Source organism: Crocodylus siamensis, chromosome 4 (genome assembly GCF_052110815.1).
Source record: "Crocodylus siamensis isolate JL-2025a chromosome 4, ASM5211081v1, whole genome shotgun sequence".
Lineage (NCBI taxonomy): Eukaryota > Metazoa > Chordata > Crocodylia > Crocodylidae > Crocodylus > Crocodylus siamensis.
In genome coordinates, this window is record NC_143398.1 from 162075021 (window position 1) to 162093582 (window position 18562).

An 18562-nucleotide genomic window follows, 5' to 3' on the forward strand; every position below is an offset into this window, starting at 1 on the left:
AAAAAAAAAAAAAAAAAAAGCCCATTCAAACACTTGGAAGCCATGGGGGGAGGGGAAGCAAGAAGGGGAAGGGGGTGGGGGGAGCGCAGCCAGGATGGGGGTGGGTGGGTTTGATCGCAGAGGGAAGGCTGAGTTGGAAGAGGGCAGGGTGGTGGGGGGCGGAGAGGGGGTGGGCTGGCATGAGGCCGGTGGAGAAGGCACCGAGACGTCAAGGCAGCCCAGGAGGGGAATGGTAAATAAAATAGTATTAAGAAGGGGAAAAAAAGAAGAAGAAAAGGAATAAGCGAGGTGCCCACTCCCCCCCGGCGGAGCGCGCCCCTCCCACTGCAGGGGCTGGTCCGTGTGCACGACCACGTGGCTTCCTCTTGCAAACATTTTCACTCATTTTTTCAGGTCGATTTTATTTAGAGGCGGTGCCAGGCAGGCTAAGAAACGTCCTGTGACATATGAGTGCGACTCAAAGGAGTTGGGGGGCTGAAAGAAAAGCGGCAGCACTTCCCCAGCCCGCCATTCCAGTTGAACCAACCAACTCCCCCCATTGAGCCTGAAACAAGGAGAGCCAGCTCGGTCCCCCCCTCCCCCGGCCCCTCCCCGGCAGAAAAGCACACAACTTGCCTCCCCAGTTGGTGGACTCCAGTTGGAACTGGGAACTTTTTCGTGTCTTTCCTCTCTTCTCCCCCTCTCCTTTCTCTCCTTCCCCCTCCGGGGCTGAGCGGTGGCTTTTTTCCTCCCCCCCCGCCCACCCCCACCCCGCTCATCTCTTCCGAGAGAGAGAGAAAGCAGAAAAGTTTCTCCCGCACTCTGCCACACCGCCCCCCCTCTCCCCTCTGACAGCCCCCCCGCCCCCCCACCGCCCTCCCCAGCTCCGGGAGCCACCATGAACAAGCTGTACATTGGGAACCTAAACGAAAACGTGACTCCAGCCGATTTGGAGAAAGTCTTCAATGACCACAAGATCTCCTTCAGTGGCCAGTTCCTGGTGAAATCTGGCTATGCCTTTGTGGATTGCCCTGATGAGCAATGGGCCATGAAAGCCATCGAAACTTTTTCTGGTAAGCAGATTATCTCTCTCTGTCTCCCCCCCACCCCCCCAGCCCCGCTCCCCCCGGCCCCCCTCTCCTCCTGGGGCTGCAGCAGGAGCTGGAGCATCGCGACGGAAGAAAGGGATCCCGGCGGCAGCGTGGAGCGGGATCGCGGCCCCCTCCCACCCTCCTGCTCATGGTTCCCCGAGTTCGTCTCCCTGCTGAACGGGAACGGCCACGGCCCTCCCATTCCGCGTCCATTCCCAGGGCCTCGCACGGATCCCCCCGGGGCAGGGGCAGGGGCAGGGGCAGGGCCCCTGGCCAAGTCACTCGGGAGGAACCTGGCCTCCCCGATCCACTCCCCCCCGCCTTCCAAAAAAGAAATACAAGAAGAAGAAGAAGAAACGTAATAATCATAATACTCATAAAAAAAGAAACCCTTGGGAAGGCGAAGGGCCAGACCGATCGCTCTCCTCCCTCCCTCCCTGGCCTGCAGCCTCCCCAGAGAGCACCCCGTTCCTCGGCATGGGAGCCCCTGCACCCAGCCCCTGGGCTGCCCCCTTCCTCCAGTGTGGGCGATCCTTCCACTCCCCCCCTCAAATGCCGGCCTCCCCTCCCCCCTTGCAAGCAGCACCAGGCCTTTGGGGTGCCCAGGCACCTGGCCCTCCACTCTGCTCCCCACCCCAGGCCAGTGGGGCCCTGGCGAGTGTCGGGGTCCCATTGGCAGGAGGGGTGGTGGGCTTGGATCTTGGCCATTTTGATTTGAAACTGGGTTTCCTGGGGCATGTGATGTGTGTAGTAGCGCGAAGGTCGCCATGCTGTTCTCAGAGAGAGAGAGAAACTACTAGGGAAGCAAATCCATTTTTGATTCTCCCAAGATCTCCCAAACTCCAATCCACACCCCCCACCCTATTTTCTCCCCCCAAAAGCAGCCGATCGCAGAGCATGTCTCTCCGTTTGCAAAGGGGAGGCCCATTTCTTCTCCTGAGTCGTATTTTATTATTATTGTTTTTAGCCCTTGCATGAGAAACGTGGCCCTGGGAGTCCTGGAAAAAATGATTTTTTTTGCCTCCCTTTTATTAATCTTAAAATGTAATTCCTTTTTTTTTTCTTTCTTTCTCTGGAGCATGCCTCTTCTCAATACACAGAGCAGTAGGATAAGGAATTAAATATTCCTGGGCAACATTGTCCTGGCAGCTACACACCACTCCCTCCCAGTCCTTCCCAGTTGGAGGCCAGTTTTATATTTAATAAAGTGCACTTGCAAAAGGACCAGAAAATGTATTTTTGTGTGCAGTCCAGCGTCATTTGAATTAAAATGGAAGGTTTCACATGAGAGAATGTTATCCAAGTCTTTCTGACCCCCCACCCAGATTTAAAAAAGGACACATTTTGTTTTTAGGGAAAGTGGAGCTACATGGAAAACAGCTAGAGATTGAACATTCAGTTCCTAAAAAGCAAAGGTAATACAGCATTTTAATTTATTTTATTTTTCCCTGTTGAAAAATAGCTAAGGTAATGATAAATAAAAATACCAGCCCAAATACGTGCATGTGAAATTAGATGTGATATAGAGGTTTGGGGGGGCTCGAGATGTGCCCCAAGCTAGGCACGAGTCAGTGCTGATGATCTTTACGTGGGGTTTTTTATATTTATTTTTTAAAGTTACTTTGTAAGTGAGTTTTAAGAAATGATTACAAATGATGCAGTAGTTTACTCAAGGTGGTGTATGACTGAGATCTGTTTTTAGGTTTCCAGTACATGTGAGGCCAGAAGTTCTCTCTCTCTCTCTCTCTCTCTCGCTCTCTTTTAAGCTATGAAGTTTCCAGTTAGTTTGATCACTTTTCTTTTTCCTTTTTTCTTTTTTCTTTTCAATTATAACATTTAATAAGGTAATTTTTTTTTTTTTTAAATAAGGACTTGTTTGAATATTTCATGCAGGGAGTGTATTTTAAATTAATTGCAGGGAGGGAACTGGTGGTACTGGAGAACTCTTACTGAGTGGTCTGTAATGATTTCACTTGCCTTATTTTTGCTTTAAACAGAAAAATAGAGTCTTTCTGTTTTTAAATGGATGCTATTTCTCCAGCTAGATTTTAAAGAAGCGTACAGTCGTCTTCATGCCCTTGGCCTTTTGTTGAGGGATCCTCTTGTGTTAAGGAATTATTCTGGCTACAATGTAGATACTTTGCAGCTTAGGGGACCATACCACACAGTGGAGGAGAAATCCCCAAATAATGAATGGCAGTGGCTTTTTAGAAAAAAAAAAAGTATTTTCTCCACCGCATTGGGAGCAGGAAATTTGGCCCAAGATACAAATAGTCCACGCTGAATTCTAGCAGAATCTGTAATACACTTCATCCACGTGATCAGGCAGTTACTTCAGCAGCAGAGCAGGAGGGAGGTCGTGAAACAGATCATTTATTGCCTGTTTTCCCTTCTTTAGGACTGACAAAATATACCAACAAGGCACTAGTGACATCTTACAGGGAAAAGCTAGGCCTGAACCATTTGTTGGGCTTTTAAACTTTCTCACCAATTTGCCAGTTCAAGCCCAGGGGCTGAAAACTGGATCTTCTATAACCCGTTATAGGTTAATGAGACCCAGAAGGTTTAGCTCAAAACCAAAAAACTAATAATTTCTTATCAAATATTTTAGCAACAAGACCCATCTCATGTATACAGACAATCAATATTGCTTGTTACAGTGTTCAAAGACTTGCTGTGGTTTAAATATCAATTGAATGGAATGTTATTGGAAAGGCAATTACAGTATGAAAGGTAACATAATAAAATCGAAAAAGTCTGATTTTTTTTTTCCTTAGCACTGCTAGAAAAATCAATAGGTGAATACAGTAGATTTTGAGATATTTCTTAGTTCATTTATCCTAACCTTTTTTCAGACTTTCTTAATAATAGCAAAGGAGAAATTATATTGAAAGGTAAACATTTCCTGAATGTGTAATTCAAACAAATTGTGATTTAAACTTTATAATAAGTGGAATCAAACTTAAGGTTAGTTAGCAAATTTCAAGGAGACACAGGAGAAATAAAATTAATTACATACAGATCCTAAATTCTATGGCGTGGTGTGTTTTTATAGTTATATATACCCCTATCTGCTTTCTTTAAAGCTACAGGAGCCATTTTTGATGTTGACTTTCTCCCTTAAAGTGCTTTATTTGAAGTAGCTTTATTAATACAAGATTGTGATGTTTCTCAGGTTGGATACATTCATTTATCACTTGATTTTTTGATAAAGTTACACTGTCTTGATTTCCTAAAACAGACTTGTATTTCTGTTTTCTAAATGTAGCCTTAAAATGTTAATAGATTTAGGAAATTAACTAAAAAATAAAGATAAAAAAGTAAAAAGATGATACACCATCTAATAAGATTATTTTTGTCTAAGACTGAGGTGATGTTAGTGGCTGTGTTTCTAAGTGTTTCCTTTTTTTCTGGTTGTTTTGGGACTGGATTTTCCAGTCTAAGGACATACAGAGCAGGAAATAGTTAATTAGGTATGATTAACAAGGATTCAGAAGTTGTTAGTATAATTAAAAAAAAAACCTGATGAGACACAAACTTTGAAGTATAGAAACTTAGAAAATGAAGCCACATTCACTCATGTGCTTTTCAGAGAGTTTTACAACTAAAATGTTGACTTGTTGCTTGGATCTCTTTTGTTAGAAGAACTAAAACTGATAAATGCTAAATAAGACTAAAGTTGATGTGTTTTGGAAATTAATATATTTCAGGAAACTGCATATCACAGTTAGTTCTTTCCTGATTGTTTCTTTTCTTCTTATAAAATGTGTCTTCTCTTCTCATCCCTAACAAACATGAATTAAAATACTGAGAATGTGTCAGGGTTAGATGTGAGAGAATTGCTGGAGTGCATTTGTGCAAAGTGTAAGAGTTACAAATTCATTAAGAATAATTTAATTAAATGGCTTCTACCAGGATTCTCTGAGAAATCTTAAAAACTGCTTATTCTATTGATGTTGATTAGGAAATTATTTTAAAGAAATATTTAAAAAATGTTACACAACATAGAAAAAAATGTTCATGGGTAGTAAATATATTGTTTCATTGTTTGGCATTCATATTTTAAAACGAAGTTGTATTAAAATTGTGTAGGTTAAAAATGTCTCTCATTGCCATTTTGAGAAGGACATAGAAAGTTTAGGAATATTTTTTTAAAAGGGTGCAACTTTCTGTGTTAGTGAGAGGGCAACTCAAGTTTATATGAAAAAAATTAATAAGTTAAAACCCCCCTGGATTAAGAAATATTTAGGAGGGTAGATCTGTCTGAAACTGAAAAGACTTAAGGGGATAGAATTTGAAAGAGAGAGAGAGAGAGAATGAATGAATAAAGGGGGAGGGGAAAAAAAGTAAGTGAATCCATCAAGCAAACATTCCAAATATGAGGAATGTGGAAGTGAGTAGCCCAGAGAGAATGAAACTTAGTAATTGGGGGAAATCGTGAATATGGCTGATAACAGCCAATATACTTAAAACTAAAAGGACATATTTTTAAGTCAGGATAACATAAACAACAGGTCCAGTTAGAAAAAAAATGTGTCCCAAACCCCCAAACAGAGGTAGGAAAATAATTACAGGCGTATTTAGTGTGTTACAAACTGATGTGGATATATATGTATCTAGTTTATTTGAGAGCTGGTGTATTCCCCCCTTTCCAGGCTTTGTTTCAAGTTAATACATGTGCACACTTCAGATATGTTATTTTATCCATACACAGTCGTATGCCTAATGCTTTCATAACGAAATATTGTAAGATGTGATAGAATGTCTGGTGTGACTTCTTTCTTTTAAATTGTTAGTTGAAAAAATGTCTCTTGCTAGCTTTTATTTTCTCAGGTCTGCAAAAGTTTGTTGGAAAAAGTCATTAATTTAATTTAAGAAAGCTTCCTGAATTCTGAGGCAAATTCAGTTTAAATGCATTCTCCAGTCTATTTGCTTCCCCTCAAACAGAAACAATTAGCTTTTATTTAAAAGGTGCTGTCTTCATTGCTGAAAGCATTAGCATTGCTTACACCAGGGTTTGAAAATTAATATATGTGAGAAAGGAAGATGAAAAAACACCTTGCTATGTAAATATTTAAAGATAATAATTCAGATCAAATTTTGGTTATCTTCATAGTTTTCTTTGGACTTGGACATGTGCACCCAGAAAACTGGTCCTTTAAGAAGTATGTTGGACCCTACTTGAAGTAATTCATAAACCTGTTGGTGAATTCCAGCCATGAAGGACAGACATCATTTGTCTGTTTCGTGTTCTTCTGTAATAAGTAAAGATTCAAAATGTAGATCATCTGGGATGTGCATTATTTTTAATATAACTGGAAAAAGGAAAAACTGCAACAAATTGCAATCAGACACAATTAGAAAAGAATTGGCTTAGTCCCTGTTTGTGAGGCGGGGCTAAAACTGGCAAATGTGCACAAGAAGTTGCCACCTCACTGCAAGCTTTCTAGTCTCAAGTTTTTGAACCAATGAGAAATGAAGATCTGTAGATGCCCTTTGTTTGGAGTTTGGTGGGATTTCTTGTGGAAAGAGGGAGAAATGAGTTCTCAACATCTATAGCAATTTCTTAGGACTGAATCAGATTCTCCAGTGGTGATTTCTTTTGCTTTTTCCTTTTAACGGAAACCATTAAATAAATAAACACATAAACAATAATAGAGTTATCCCCCTTTAAAAAGTCACAGCTATAAGAATATAAACATGTAAAAAAAATAGTTCCACCCAGCATCCCCCAAAAGATACAGAGAAGTTAATGTTTTCCAGAATGTGCCAGTCAGTAGGATTTGGGAGAGTTCAGAAAGCAAGAGAAGTTGTGGAAGAATAACATGAGTTAGGCTCAGTGTTTGAAATTCCAGAAACAGAAAGAGTCCCCTTGTGGGAGTGGTTGTTAGTAACTGAGACCACCTGCCTCTAGTAGTAGTTTACAAGTTTGCTGGCTTTATGAATGGAAGGTGCCTCCCTCAGTGACACCAAGAAACATTTTCACCCTGTGTTATTAATGATGCCATTGGTTTTACAAAACAGCCTTTGTGAAACTTTAGAAAATCTCAGTGAGTAGATGTTGCTTTCACAAACAAGAGCCTGGTAAGAGTGCTATGACGAAGGAATGATGCATATGGAACTGTTTTAGTAGTAGTCAGTGATTCTTCATTCTCGTAACTTAGAGAGAGTGATGGAGACTTTAAAAGCAATGAAAACAGCTGAAACTTTTGGATGGAAGTTCCTTTAAAGACCAAGTTACTCACAAAAATGATCAAAGTTGTTTTCTCATCTAGCTAAGGTTAAAATCTCAGCACACACTAAGTAACCAAGTTTCATTTTCAAAGGTGACTTAGGCACTTGGGTGCTTAACTTTAATACTTAGGCTTCTAAATCACTTCAGCACCTCAAAAAAATGCCCCCATGTTACCAGTGACCTCTTTTTAGTCTCTGGGTTGAGGTATTTACTTTTCAAACAGATAAAAGGAGTTCATAGTCTGTGGAAGCAGAAGCAGCAGAAATGGAAGTGGTGAGACATCTATATATCTTCATGCTGCCAGATCCTTTATTAATGCATTGCCTTGAGTCGTCTGAATTCTGATTCTGCCAACTTTTGGTTTAAAAAAAAAAAGTAGGAATGAACAGAGGGGATCTTCCTTAAGAACAGAGCTTAAAAAGAAGCACTTAACAGGGAAAGTCTAAACAAGTTTAAAAAGAGAGGGAGATGGACCAGAGAGAGAGAGAGAGGAATTGTCTTACAGAATCAGATCAGGAGTGACTAATCTGTTGTCCTGTTCTGACTGTGACTAGTACTAGCTGTTCCAGTGGGAAGTGTAAGTAGCTCTGCAGAAAGCAGTTATGGAATAGTTAGCTCACAGGGAATGTTTCTTCCTAACCTTAGAGTTAGAGATTGGATGCTCTGGAGTGTGGGAGTTTATGCTCCTTTTTTTATCCTTAAAGTTCTGGGTGTTCCCCATAAATGTGAGAGCCTCTTGTGAATCCAGCTTGGAAACCCTTTTTTTTAGGCTGTGCAACTTGCTAGTTAAGTCTCTACAAGTTTTATGGCTAGTTAGTCTAGGAAGCAGTATGAGGCATAGATGTTTTCTTGAAAGGGTACCACTTTATGTTGTTTGGGAGTTTATTTCTGAAACTCCTTAGAATCAGAGCTCAGTCAGAGAACACGTGGAAGTGAGTTGCCTCTAAGCGTGTTCTGTTCCCCGGTAGGACGATGAGTTGTGACAGACTTTAGCATTGGGACTTGTCACCCCTATTCTCTCCAGTAGATGTTTACCTAGTCCCCTGCCCCAGCTTTGACGTTCAGTATAGTTCTAGGAGTGGAGAAGATCTAATTCAGCCCCAGTCAAAAAAGACTGTTTATTTCTAGCCTGTTTCCCTCTCAGTAGCGTCCATGTGAAATGTGATTACTTGCCTACCTGAGAAAGTTGATGTAAGGTGGTATTTTAAGCTGTTACATTTAAACCCACTGAAAACTCTTATTCTGGTTCAAGTCTGGTTTATAGACACTTCAGACAATTTCTAATCAAATTAGGCTCAGTTTGTACATGGCAGTTTTCTGCAAGTGTCTGTCCACCCAGAGGTTTTCATTGGTTTAACCAAATTGGTTTCAAAACTGGACCTTAAATGAGGTCAGCTTTATCCCAAACAAAGCCAGAGGATCAGTATCTCACAGTATCTGGGGGGCCTGATTCTGCAATGAACAGAGTGTTTTCCTCCTGATCAAGCAAAGCACATGGTTTATATTTAAGCCCCCATGTGCTCCCACTGATTTCAGTGGGACTTTGTATGTGCTGTGCTTTGGATCAGGGCTGGACCACTCAGCCCCTTGCAGGCTTGGACCCTAACTCACTTAGTTCAGCCTCCTTTTGCCTCACCCTCCCAGCCAGGGCCAATGCAGAATTTATCCCTGTTGTCCATTTCCTAGTGTCTGTTTCAAGGTGTCTCAACTGAGGGAAGGCTTCCTCAGGTTATCCTGGGAGAAAAGCTTTGAGGCGTGAGGCATATCGGGCTTGTGATTCCATTGCCTCACCGGTCCAGGTGGGAATGGGACACAGTAAGATTTTTAAAAAGCTCTCAAGTCACTCAGGATCTCTAGCCCCATTTTAATCTGTGACATGGGAGCCCACGTGTCCCTGAAAGCTAGTGGGGTTTAAGTTTCCTAAGCCTAGCCTCTGAAAATGTTGCCTCCATTTCTTATTTCTGCCTTTGAAAATCCCCTCCTGGGCCCTCTGCTGTTCCTCCCTTTGCAGTTGCCATGGATTTTCCCTGCTCCAGCTTTCTTTACAGCCCACCACATGGGGGCTTCTCCAAAAGGGCTTGTAATAAAATCTGAAAAGTGGAAGACATTTTATGGAGATTCCTGATGGAGACAACTGCCCAGGAGGCGAGCTGGGAGCTGGGGGAGGGCTAGCTCTTTGGAGATAGTCACACACAGAGCCAATGCAGCAAAGACGAGGACCAGAAGCAGGGGGTGCTTAAAATGATACCTTTGGCTAGCACTAGTCCAGAAAAGCCTAGCCAGGCTAACACTAGTCCAGAAAAGCCTAGCCAGGTTTGTGGATGCTGGCACAGCTTCCATTCAAACCCAGTCTCTTGCACAGAGGGGTAGATCAAGGCAGTGGGGTGGAGAGAAAGGAAGAGTCAGAGCTTGTCTCAAAAATTCTCACGAGCCCTTCTGCTCCTTGAGGAAATGGGTCATTTATTTTAATGTAACTGACACTTGTGAGCCATGACGTGGTCAGAGCTGAAATTTCACACTTTTCTGGCTACTGTAGTTGTCTCGTCAAAGTGCATAAATGTGGGTTTTTTAAACAAAAAAATGCACGCTTCCCTATGCCAGATACTGATGGGGTTTTCAAAGTGCAATCCAGCAGGTTAAGTTTAAACTCAGTACGAATACAATATAAGCAGCAGCAACCCATGCAGGGGGAGCCACTTATGGCTGGCAAGACTCCATGGATAGTGCAGTGAGATGCAAGTTCTGAGTTGTCTTGATGTGTCACAGAGGGTAAACAGCACTTCAACTTGCAGTTAAATTGATTTGTGGAAGAAAAGCACGAGTGTTTCTCTGAAGACACTCCATTAGTATTGTTACCTTTTATGAAGTCAACAGCCTAAGTCCTGTGTAATCGGCTCCATTATAAGATCCTAAGACGCACAGGGAAGTAGTAACCTAGAGCCAAGTTTTGAAGAGAGATCAGGACCAGATTTTCAAAGATTCAGCTCCCATTGAAGCATCTCATAAAGGCTCCATTTTCAAAAGTGATTGGAACCCAGTCCGTTGAGCACAATGGATAATATAACAGTTACTTCCCCTTCTTAGATATGCCCTCAACCAGGGCTTTGAGCAGCTTGTAAAACTCTTCAGATTCTGTATTGTACCCTAAAAGGAGTCTATCTTAACCGGAGTTAGTAGAAAAATGCCTTGTAGGAGATTGGCAAAATCAGTAATGATGGAGCCTACCCCAACCTCACATAAAAGGCTGACCCTTTCATGTTACTTCTGTTACTTTCCCTTCCACTTTTCAATGAAATGTTGCCTTTTGAAAGGAACAAACATCCTGTAGAGCCCTCCCCTCCTTTCTCTCATCAGCTGGGAGCAGCCCTCCTACCAGAGCCCAGCAGCTGTGTTTAGGTGTGTACATCTCCAGCAAGTGCTAGGAGAGTGGGTTAGACTATTGTGGACAGTTGACTCCTCCTAAGTCCAATTAAGTCTTACCCTTGCAAGGCACCACAAAGGAGTACATGCTAGGTTGGAAGAAGGGGGTAGAGAATTTATTCCATTCTCTCAAAGTTGTAATGCAAAACTTTGTAAAAATCAGGCAGCTCTCTAACAAGAAGCTTTTGGAACATGGAGAGAAGCAAATTTATTGCATTTGGGCTACACATGGCTAAAGCTTCTGACTCATTCCTTTACACATGGACTTAAAACCAGGGCAGGGTGTGTGGCAGTTGTCTACTGCATCTTATTTTCCTTTCTAAATCACTCTTTCCATCTGCATCCAGCCTATCTCCTAAGATAACTTCTCCCACACCCAGGGATAGTTGTAGTGGTCAGCAACCAGTATAATCACCTGGTTCCTCAGGCAATAGTATAGTCTCACTAGGCAAAGCTGATGGTGGCAAGAAAGAGGGGTCCACACAAGGCTAATGTTGGCTCAGTGGGCACAATCCATATGTATCTATCTGATCTGGTTCTGTGGGATATGCAGTAGGAGTCTTGTTGATCTGAAGATGGGGATGTTTTCAAGCTGTTTAAACAGGATTACTATTTTATTGACCCCAGAAAATGGTTTACATTGTTAATGCAATTAGTTTTTTTTGGCATGGTGTCTACAAATTACCACTTCAGTCGCTATTGTTAAAGTAGTGGTTCTCAACCTTGTTAAACTCATGGCACCCCCTGGAAAATGCCATCTCTTAGCTTATATTCTTTTTTTTTACAACAAAAAAGTAATAGAGCAATTCTTCTGTTGCAAAGAACTCAGAAAGCCCACACTATGGATGACACTATGAATTTATGTTTGAAAACTCTGGGTTCATCTTGTGAACCATGTGTAGGTGTTTGTACCCTTAATAGGGTCTCACACACCCTAAAGTGCCCTAGCACCCTAGATGAGAGTCACTGTTCTAAAGACTTGTCAGACTTTTTGGAAACTCACAGAATAAAAAGCTCCTTTCAGATAAACATTTTTGGTCCAAAAAATTGGACCATCTCAGGTTTGGGTGGGGTGGGAGCTGGATGATAACTCAGACCCACAAGTGCCAGAAAAAAAATGTTTGGAGCCAGAAGTCAATAATCAGGCAAAATGCCCATTGACTTCAGTTAGTTTTGCATGATTAAAGGCTGTAAGATCAGGCATTTGGAATACATTAAATGCAACCAGCAACCCACAATGAAACCAAGTCCTTACATTACTACACAGTAAAAGTTGAATGTTCAATCCCCAGATGTCCAAAAATTCAAGACAGACAAAGATAACTAAGCCGGATAGGGGCCCAATCCTGATATAAGACCCTTGTGATGTTGTTGATTTCAGTGGAACTATTCTTGATTTCTGTTGGGGGAAGTGAAAGCAGAACTGTACCCAGTGGCCGCATTCGGACAAGCATGGCTGTGCAGTATGTGGCACTGCAGATCCATCTGCAGTGCCACATACTGCACATTCAGGTGTTCTCTGTGCTGCAAGGGGGTGGGGAAGAGAGAAGGGTTTGACCCCGGGGGATTCCAGGGTCCAAAAACCCTGTGCAAATAAAAAAAGCCAGGTGACATGCAGGGGCAGCACACGCCGTCCAAAACCAGAGCCTGGCCTGCTGGAGCCATGCCTCAGCTGCCGGCCAGGCTCCAAGCAGCAGGATTACCTCTACTGAAGCCCCAGGAAGTCCCCAAGACCACAGGTAAGGCTTCTGGGGCCAGCCCAGTGCTGGCCGTAGCCTCCCCTACCACACCTGGGGTAATCTGCTGTGCGCCAGAGGGCGTGTGGCACAGGCATTCCTCGGGGACAAGTAGCAGTGGCCAGTGTGTTTTTTTCAGAACACCTATTTTATAGTCCTAATAGCTTAAGTAATAGAGCCTGCATGGGGCTTACAGTATCACTCAATCACAGGGTCTTTGTGAGAGGAGAGGTTACTTTTTGTCAGAGAAATTTTGTTCACGTGTAAATCAAATGCTTAACAATGATTGTCATATAAAGTTGTGCATTAAGGCTCAGCTTCTGGAAGCAAAGTACAGATGTACTTCTTTTCAAGCAGGTGGGTATTTCGATTGAAGTTAATAGGACTACTCTCATGCTAAAGTGAGGCTTAAATGCTTTGCTGAATCTGAGCCGTAATGCATAACTTTATATGACAGTCATTGTTCAGCATTTCATTTATAGCTGAACAAACACCATTTATCAGATAACTGTTGCTTATAGAAGAGACACGAGGAGACCATAGTTGCCTTATCCTCCTTTATCTGAGAGGGGTGAATCATGTATAATTTTTTTTATACTTATGATTAATTGAATGATTCTCTTTGATTGATTCTTGATGGGTCAGATACATCATAAAATACTGTTTTCTGCATCCTGCATTGGTAATCATGCAGACCTGTCTGTCATGTGTATTTGTACAGTGAAATGTTATATTTGTTTTCCTCAAATATGATCACATGCAATTTCAAAATATACTTTGTACATACATTCAGGCCACATGAACAATTGGGAAAGGTGAATAGGAACTATGGCACACATGGATCTGAAGGGAATGATCTCAAAAAAAAAATCAGAGCAGCTATCGAGACAATAGCGTGCAGGATTTGCCAAATAGCAAATTGAATTTAAAAAATACTGCTAGTGACGTGCTAATGTCAATATTTAAATGACTCTACTGGGCTAAGCTATTTCCCTCTTAGTGAGGTGAAGAGGCAAGAAGTAGAAGAGTCCTTTGCTGCCGTGTCAATGGATATGGCATTATATAGACAAGAGCCTAGGAAACTGGGCCTCCCTCATCCTCTCCTCCTTCAACCTCTCTGTCTTCTACTGCTAGTTCAGTCCCAGTGAAAGGCTGGGGGTATTTCACCCACAGTGTTGTTGGGCCCTACTCCAAGCCAGCTTAGACAATGCAGTGGTTAGAGCACCAGCAGCTGGTCTGCATTAGTTGTTGACAGGCAGGGCTGAACTGAGTGTAGTAATGGTGGGAAGTTTTAAGGGGGAGGAGAGAGCATCTGTATCCATATTAGCTTTATTAAGTTTGCATTAGGATGGCTGAACCTTCCCCACAGAAGCAGCTATAGCAGTTACTGATTGTCCAGTTTGCAGACTGGCCATGTTTACCATGTGGCAGAAACAGGAGAGCTCCAAAGCCTCAAACCTGAAATTTGTGAATATTCTTTGTGATAATTTGGGCTGCTGCTCTACCAAGGATCCTTAGTCATCAACCAGGAACCTGCCATGTTAGGTGCTGTACAGACACAAAACATAGAGGATTTTCCCTGCTATAGACAACTTTCCGTTTAAAAAATGAGTACAACTGCATCTGCACAGTAAGTTGCAGGGACAGAGATCAGCAACTTTTCTCTCATTCCTGTTGCCCAGTGGTCTCTTCTAATGATGAAGAATGTAAGGTTTAATTGCCCGATCTACTACTTTGCTTCCTGCTCCCTGCCCAATCTGCTGCGGTGCTACCTGCCTCTTCCTCAATTTGCCATGTGCCACACACAGAGGCTGCCTGTGATGTGTGGTTGGCCATCCCTGTTATACTTAGTAGCTAGGCCAGATAAAAACGTATACATGTATCCAGTATTTTTTTTTTGAGAAGGGCTTGACATGAAGAAGATTGTCCTGGTCTACATATAACTCATTGTATTCCCTTCACACTAATGAAGACGAATCAATTCTTCATTTCAACATTCAAGCATCAAAAATGTTTAGTTATTTATATTGCCCCTATGAGTGTTTTGAGGAACGTTAGAGAGCCATGCAAAAATACCAGCTCCACAAATACAACCCCATCTCTTTGGAATAGCTAAACAAAAGAACACCCATTGAGGGCTTTATTTCAGTTCCCACCAGCACCAGAATATTTTGCCCAGTATCTCAGAAAATTGATTCAGATCCTTATCATCAAATTTGCATTTTTTTAAAGCAAACCAAATGATACAGACAACAGTAAAAAAAACTTGCTGAAAGGGTTAGGTCCTGTGGCTTGCAACGAAGACCATTCATGGAACCCATCTTGTTACATGTCTCCAGCTGAGAAAAGACCAGAGTTTTTAATGCCCCATCCTGTTACCCAGCATGCGTCTCACCCAACACAGAATTACAATAGAGCTGGTAGAGGGGACTCCATTTCCCAGCATCCCTGCTTGCCTGGAGCTCAGAGGAAGGCCAGGGGAGGATTGCCAATACATCTGAGTCATGAAATCCCGTCTCTGGTCCTCATGCTAGAGTGAAGCAGCGAGGTATCTGTTTAATGTAGACTGCTTTCTAATAAAAAAAAAAAAAAATCATTTTGATCAGACCCAAGTATGCTTCCTGGAGACAGGTTCTTTCAGGGAAGGAATTCTTTGTCTCAAAGGAGGAAGAGTCTCATGTGAAATTGGTTGGGGTGCTTTATTTTGAAAACAAGTCTTTTGGGGGGCTTAGAGCATTGGTTGTTACTTTTATATAATACTTATATAATACGATTTATATTTTATCAAATGGTTTATTGTCATTGCCTAGCTTTTAAAATTGGAACTGACTGAAATTGTTGCATTAAAGCATAGGTTGATAAAGAGTGGCTTTTAGACCAAAATTAACTTTTCTGTGGGAGATTTTAGTCCTTTTTTGCTGAAAAACCCAAACTCAATTTCTTTAGTTTTTGTGATTATTTTGTTTTTGCCTTGCTTTCACTTTTTCCTTTCCTTTTTTCCTTTCTCCACTCTTTTTTCCAGTGGAAATAAGAGGGAGATCTAGGATCTATTTTCAATCAAAGCTAGTAAAAAAAAGAGAAACTATTTTCCACTAAATATTTCAAAAGATATTTCTTGGGCGTACAGTATGGAATTTGTCCAAAGATTTTGTCTCAAGCTTCCCTGGTTGATGCACAGTTTCAACAATTTTAGTTTGAGTCTTAGGAAAAGGATCTTCTCCCCTGTGTTAAGATCAGGAAATGTAACTTCTGGCTTCTCAATAGATTTAGAGATTTTTTTACAATTTATTTGATCCCTAGGGACTTGTCTGCTTTCTCAGCTGTTGCACGGGGTTATCTTTAGTGGGTAGAAAATAGATAAATTTGCATTGCTCCATATTTTTTGTGGACACTCTGGGTGCATCTACATGATGTTCCTACAGCACAGCGCAGCATGGGCGATTGCTGCACCATGTGCATAGCAGAGGTGTGCTATACCTGGGGAGCGTAGCTGGTGATCACATGTAGACACACGTGATTGCTATGTCACCATAGTGTACCATATGGTGATGGTAGCACATTGCTACGTCCCCATAGGACAACATGTAGACGGGCCCTCTTGTATTCATTTTAAGTTGATCTGTGTTTAATTTGTGTCTACCTATTCACCTATACAAGCAAATCCCAGCAAACAAGGTTTAAGCATCCACAGGATTGACCTAGTTTCTTTGAATCTATGAAATCAAAATTTAGTTAAATTTAGGCAACTTCATATATAGATCAGCCTTGAAACGCATCCTTCTCCATCCTCACAACTTTCCTAATCTCTTACTCCCTTCTCCACCTACCTTCTGATGCCCATGTGTCAATTAAGAAAACCTCAAAAAGTATCAAGGATTGGGAATCATTCTGCGTATTTTCCACAGTTACTTGCATTTGTATTTGTTGTCATCCAGCTCCTGACACTGCAGATACTTTCAGCCTTGAACCCTATATCATAATTATTTGTATTGTAGTGGAGGCCAGTATTCAGACTGCTTTCTTAGGTGTCTATCAAAGCTTTTGCTTTCCAGTACCCCTGTATTAAGCTCTGCGCTCTGGAGGGCAATTCACTTTGGTTATATTAGGTTTTTGGAATCTCTGCACAATCCATAGAAAGTCTTGGGAGGAGCCTAAATGTGATTCAGGTCTAGCTGCTTACATATAGAGAATGGGGAGCAATATGTTCCTTCCAAGGAACCCAAGCCCCAAACCTGAGCAGGCAAATCAAGCCATGCGGGCTCCCACCCCTGCTCCGATCCCAGACCTGAAGAAGCTGCAGTTGCCATCAGCAGTGGCGGTGACGGCGGTGTTGGGGGGAGGGGGTAGCGAGCAGTTGGATGTGGAGCCACTGCTCTGCCCAGCTCCACACCACCACTGCTCCACCCACCTCTGCGGGACCCCCCAAAGCGTGGAGCCCAGGGCGGTTGCCCTTGTTTGTTCCCCTCAGGGACGGCCCTGCTTCCAAGGGTGGTTACTGAAGCTCAGAGTCACATAAAGGTAGGAAATGCTAGGCACAGAGGTATGTTTGAACTCTTGTTCGGCTCCCTGATGGTTAGGTGCCTGATTGAAAATTGTTCATTGGGGTCTCTCTTTTCTTTTAGGTTACAATCTCTGGTCTCATTTCTGAGGACAACTGCTTAATGGTTTAGGAGATTGGCACTACCTTGTGCCTGTCTTTTGCCAAATAACTTACTGGTTACAACGTGCACCAAGAAAATGGGTCCATATCCTTCACAATCAATATAAAGTACCAAAGCATTTCCCAGATCAGTTTTGAGTTAAGGATTTTATGTATCACAGACACTTCCTGGTTCTTAGCTGTAACAGGTAGGAGTCGGGGGCTTCAGTGGACTGGGAAGAGCTTCTTTCTCTGTGGGATTTTTAACTGTGATACATGTGAAAACAAGTGAAACTTTATCACCTTTGGCAGGCAGTGTGTCTCAGGTAATTATTAGATACTCTGGAAAGACTGCAGGTAGTTCTGAATGTGCTGCAGCCACTTTAAATTACTGCTGATGTTTCATGTGGACTACCACACTTTGTTGATCTCATATTTGTAGGTGTTCTTAGCCCCCTGGAAGTGCTTATTCAACTCTGTTGAACTTGATGCAAATGGATGCATAGCTCAGATGCTGTGGACATGCAGGAAGCCTTGGGTAGAGTAGGGTCAAATGAGGACAATAACTGTAATTTGTGAAAAAGGGCTGTGTTGTATAGAGCTGTGATCTGCATTGTTAGAAGCAAATTCTGCCTAAGGAAGGAGGGAAATGCATCCTGATGATGACTGAAGAAGCACTATAGCATTGGTCCAAGAGGTGATTGCCCCAGTTCATCTAGCTATTGGACTGTGGACGATAGATCATGACCTTTAGGAATTTGAAGGGTTCCTGCCAAAAACATGGAACAAACAGTGGCCTTTGGTCCAAAAAAGATGCCTCATGGAAATCCGTAGGTGCTGAAGGCATGTTCCAGAAAAAGTTAGGCTGTCTTTTTACTGGAGGAGAACCTCTGGTCAGGAATAAAATGGGCCATCATTGTGATTAAGTCAACTACAAGCAAGATAGCTGTACAGCCCTGTGAATGGGCTAGTCCACAACACTCTAGGGACAAATGCATATGTATTATCTAAATGGACCACAACAAATTGATCTAGCACATCTCTGAAGATGTTGTTTACACAGTGCTGGAATGTGGCTGGCACATTACAAAGGCCGAATAGCATGACTAGATAATTGGAAATTTCTATACCAGGTGTTGAAGATCATCTTCCATTCATTCCTTTCACGGATGTGGGCCAGGTTGTAGGTTCCCTAAATGCTGAGCTTGCCAAAATCCTCTCAGTGCGTGCTGTTTCCAGTAATTTATTGTTAAGGGGTAGATCAGGGGTTGTCAACCAGAGGTATGTGTACCCCTGAGGGTACTTGGGAAGGCCCCAGGGAGTATGTGGTGGCGGCATGGAGAAGCGGGGGTACTTGGGAAGTGTGCCACTGCCTGCTGCTGTGTGCTGCCACCGTGTGCCACCGCTGCCTGCCATTGACCAGCTGCCGGGGGACCCCTTCTCCCACTCATCAACTGGCTGC

At 42.5% G+C, this 18562-nt stretch overlaps 2 protein-coding genes across 3 annotated transcripts in view; one reads left to right on the forward strand and one right to left on the reverse strand.

Annotated features, from left to right (window-relative positions):
• GIP (gastric inhibitory polypeptide) overlaps window positions 1–894 on the reverse strand; it is a 41225-nt gene extending 40331 nt beyond the window's left edge. The window contains exon 1 of the mRNA XM_090044686.1: window positions 616–894. Coding sequence (XP_089900812.1) covers window positions 616–894 — 279 coding nt within the window. The remainder of the gene's footprint in view (window positions 1–615) is intronic.
• Window positions 878–18562, forward strand: part of IGF2BP1 (insulin like growth factor 2 mRNA binding protein 1) — a 92269-nt gene continuing 74584 nt past the window's right edge. For both annotated transcript variants that reach the window (XM_090044684.1, XM_090044685.1), the window contains exons 1-2: window positions 878–1052; window positions 2425–2485. In XM_090044684.1, the coding sequence (XP_089900810.1) occupies window positions 878–1052; window positions 2425–2485 (236 nt within the window). The remainder of the gene's footprint in view (window positions 1053–2424; window positions 2486–18562) is intronic.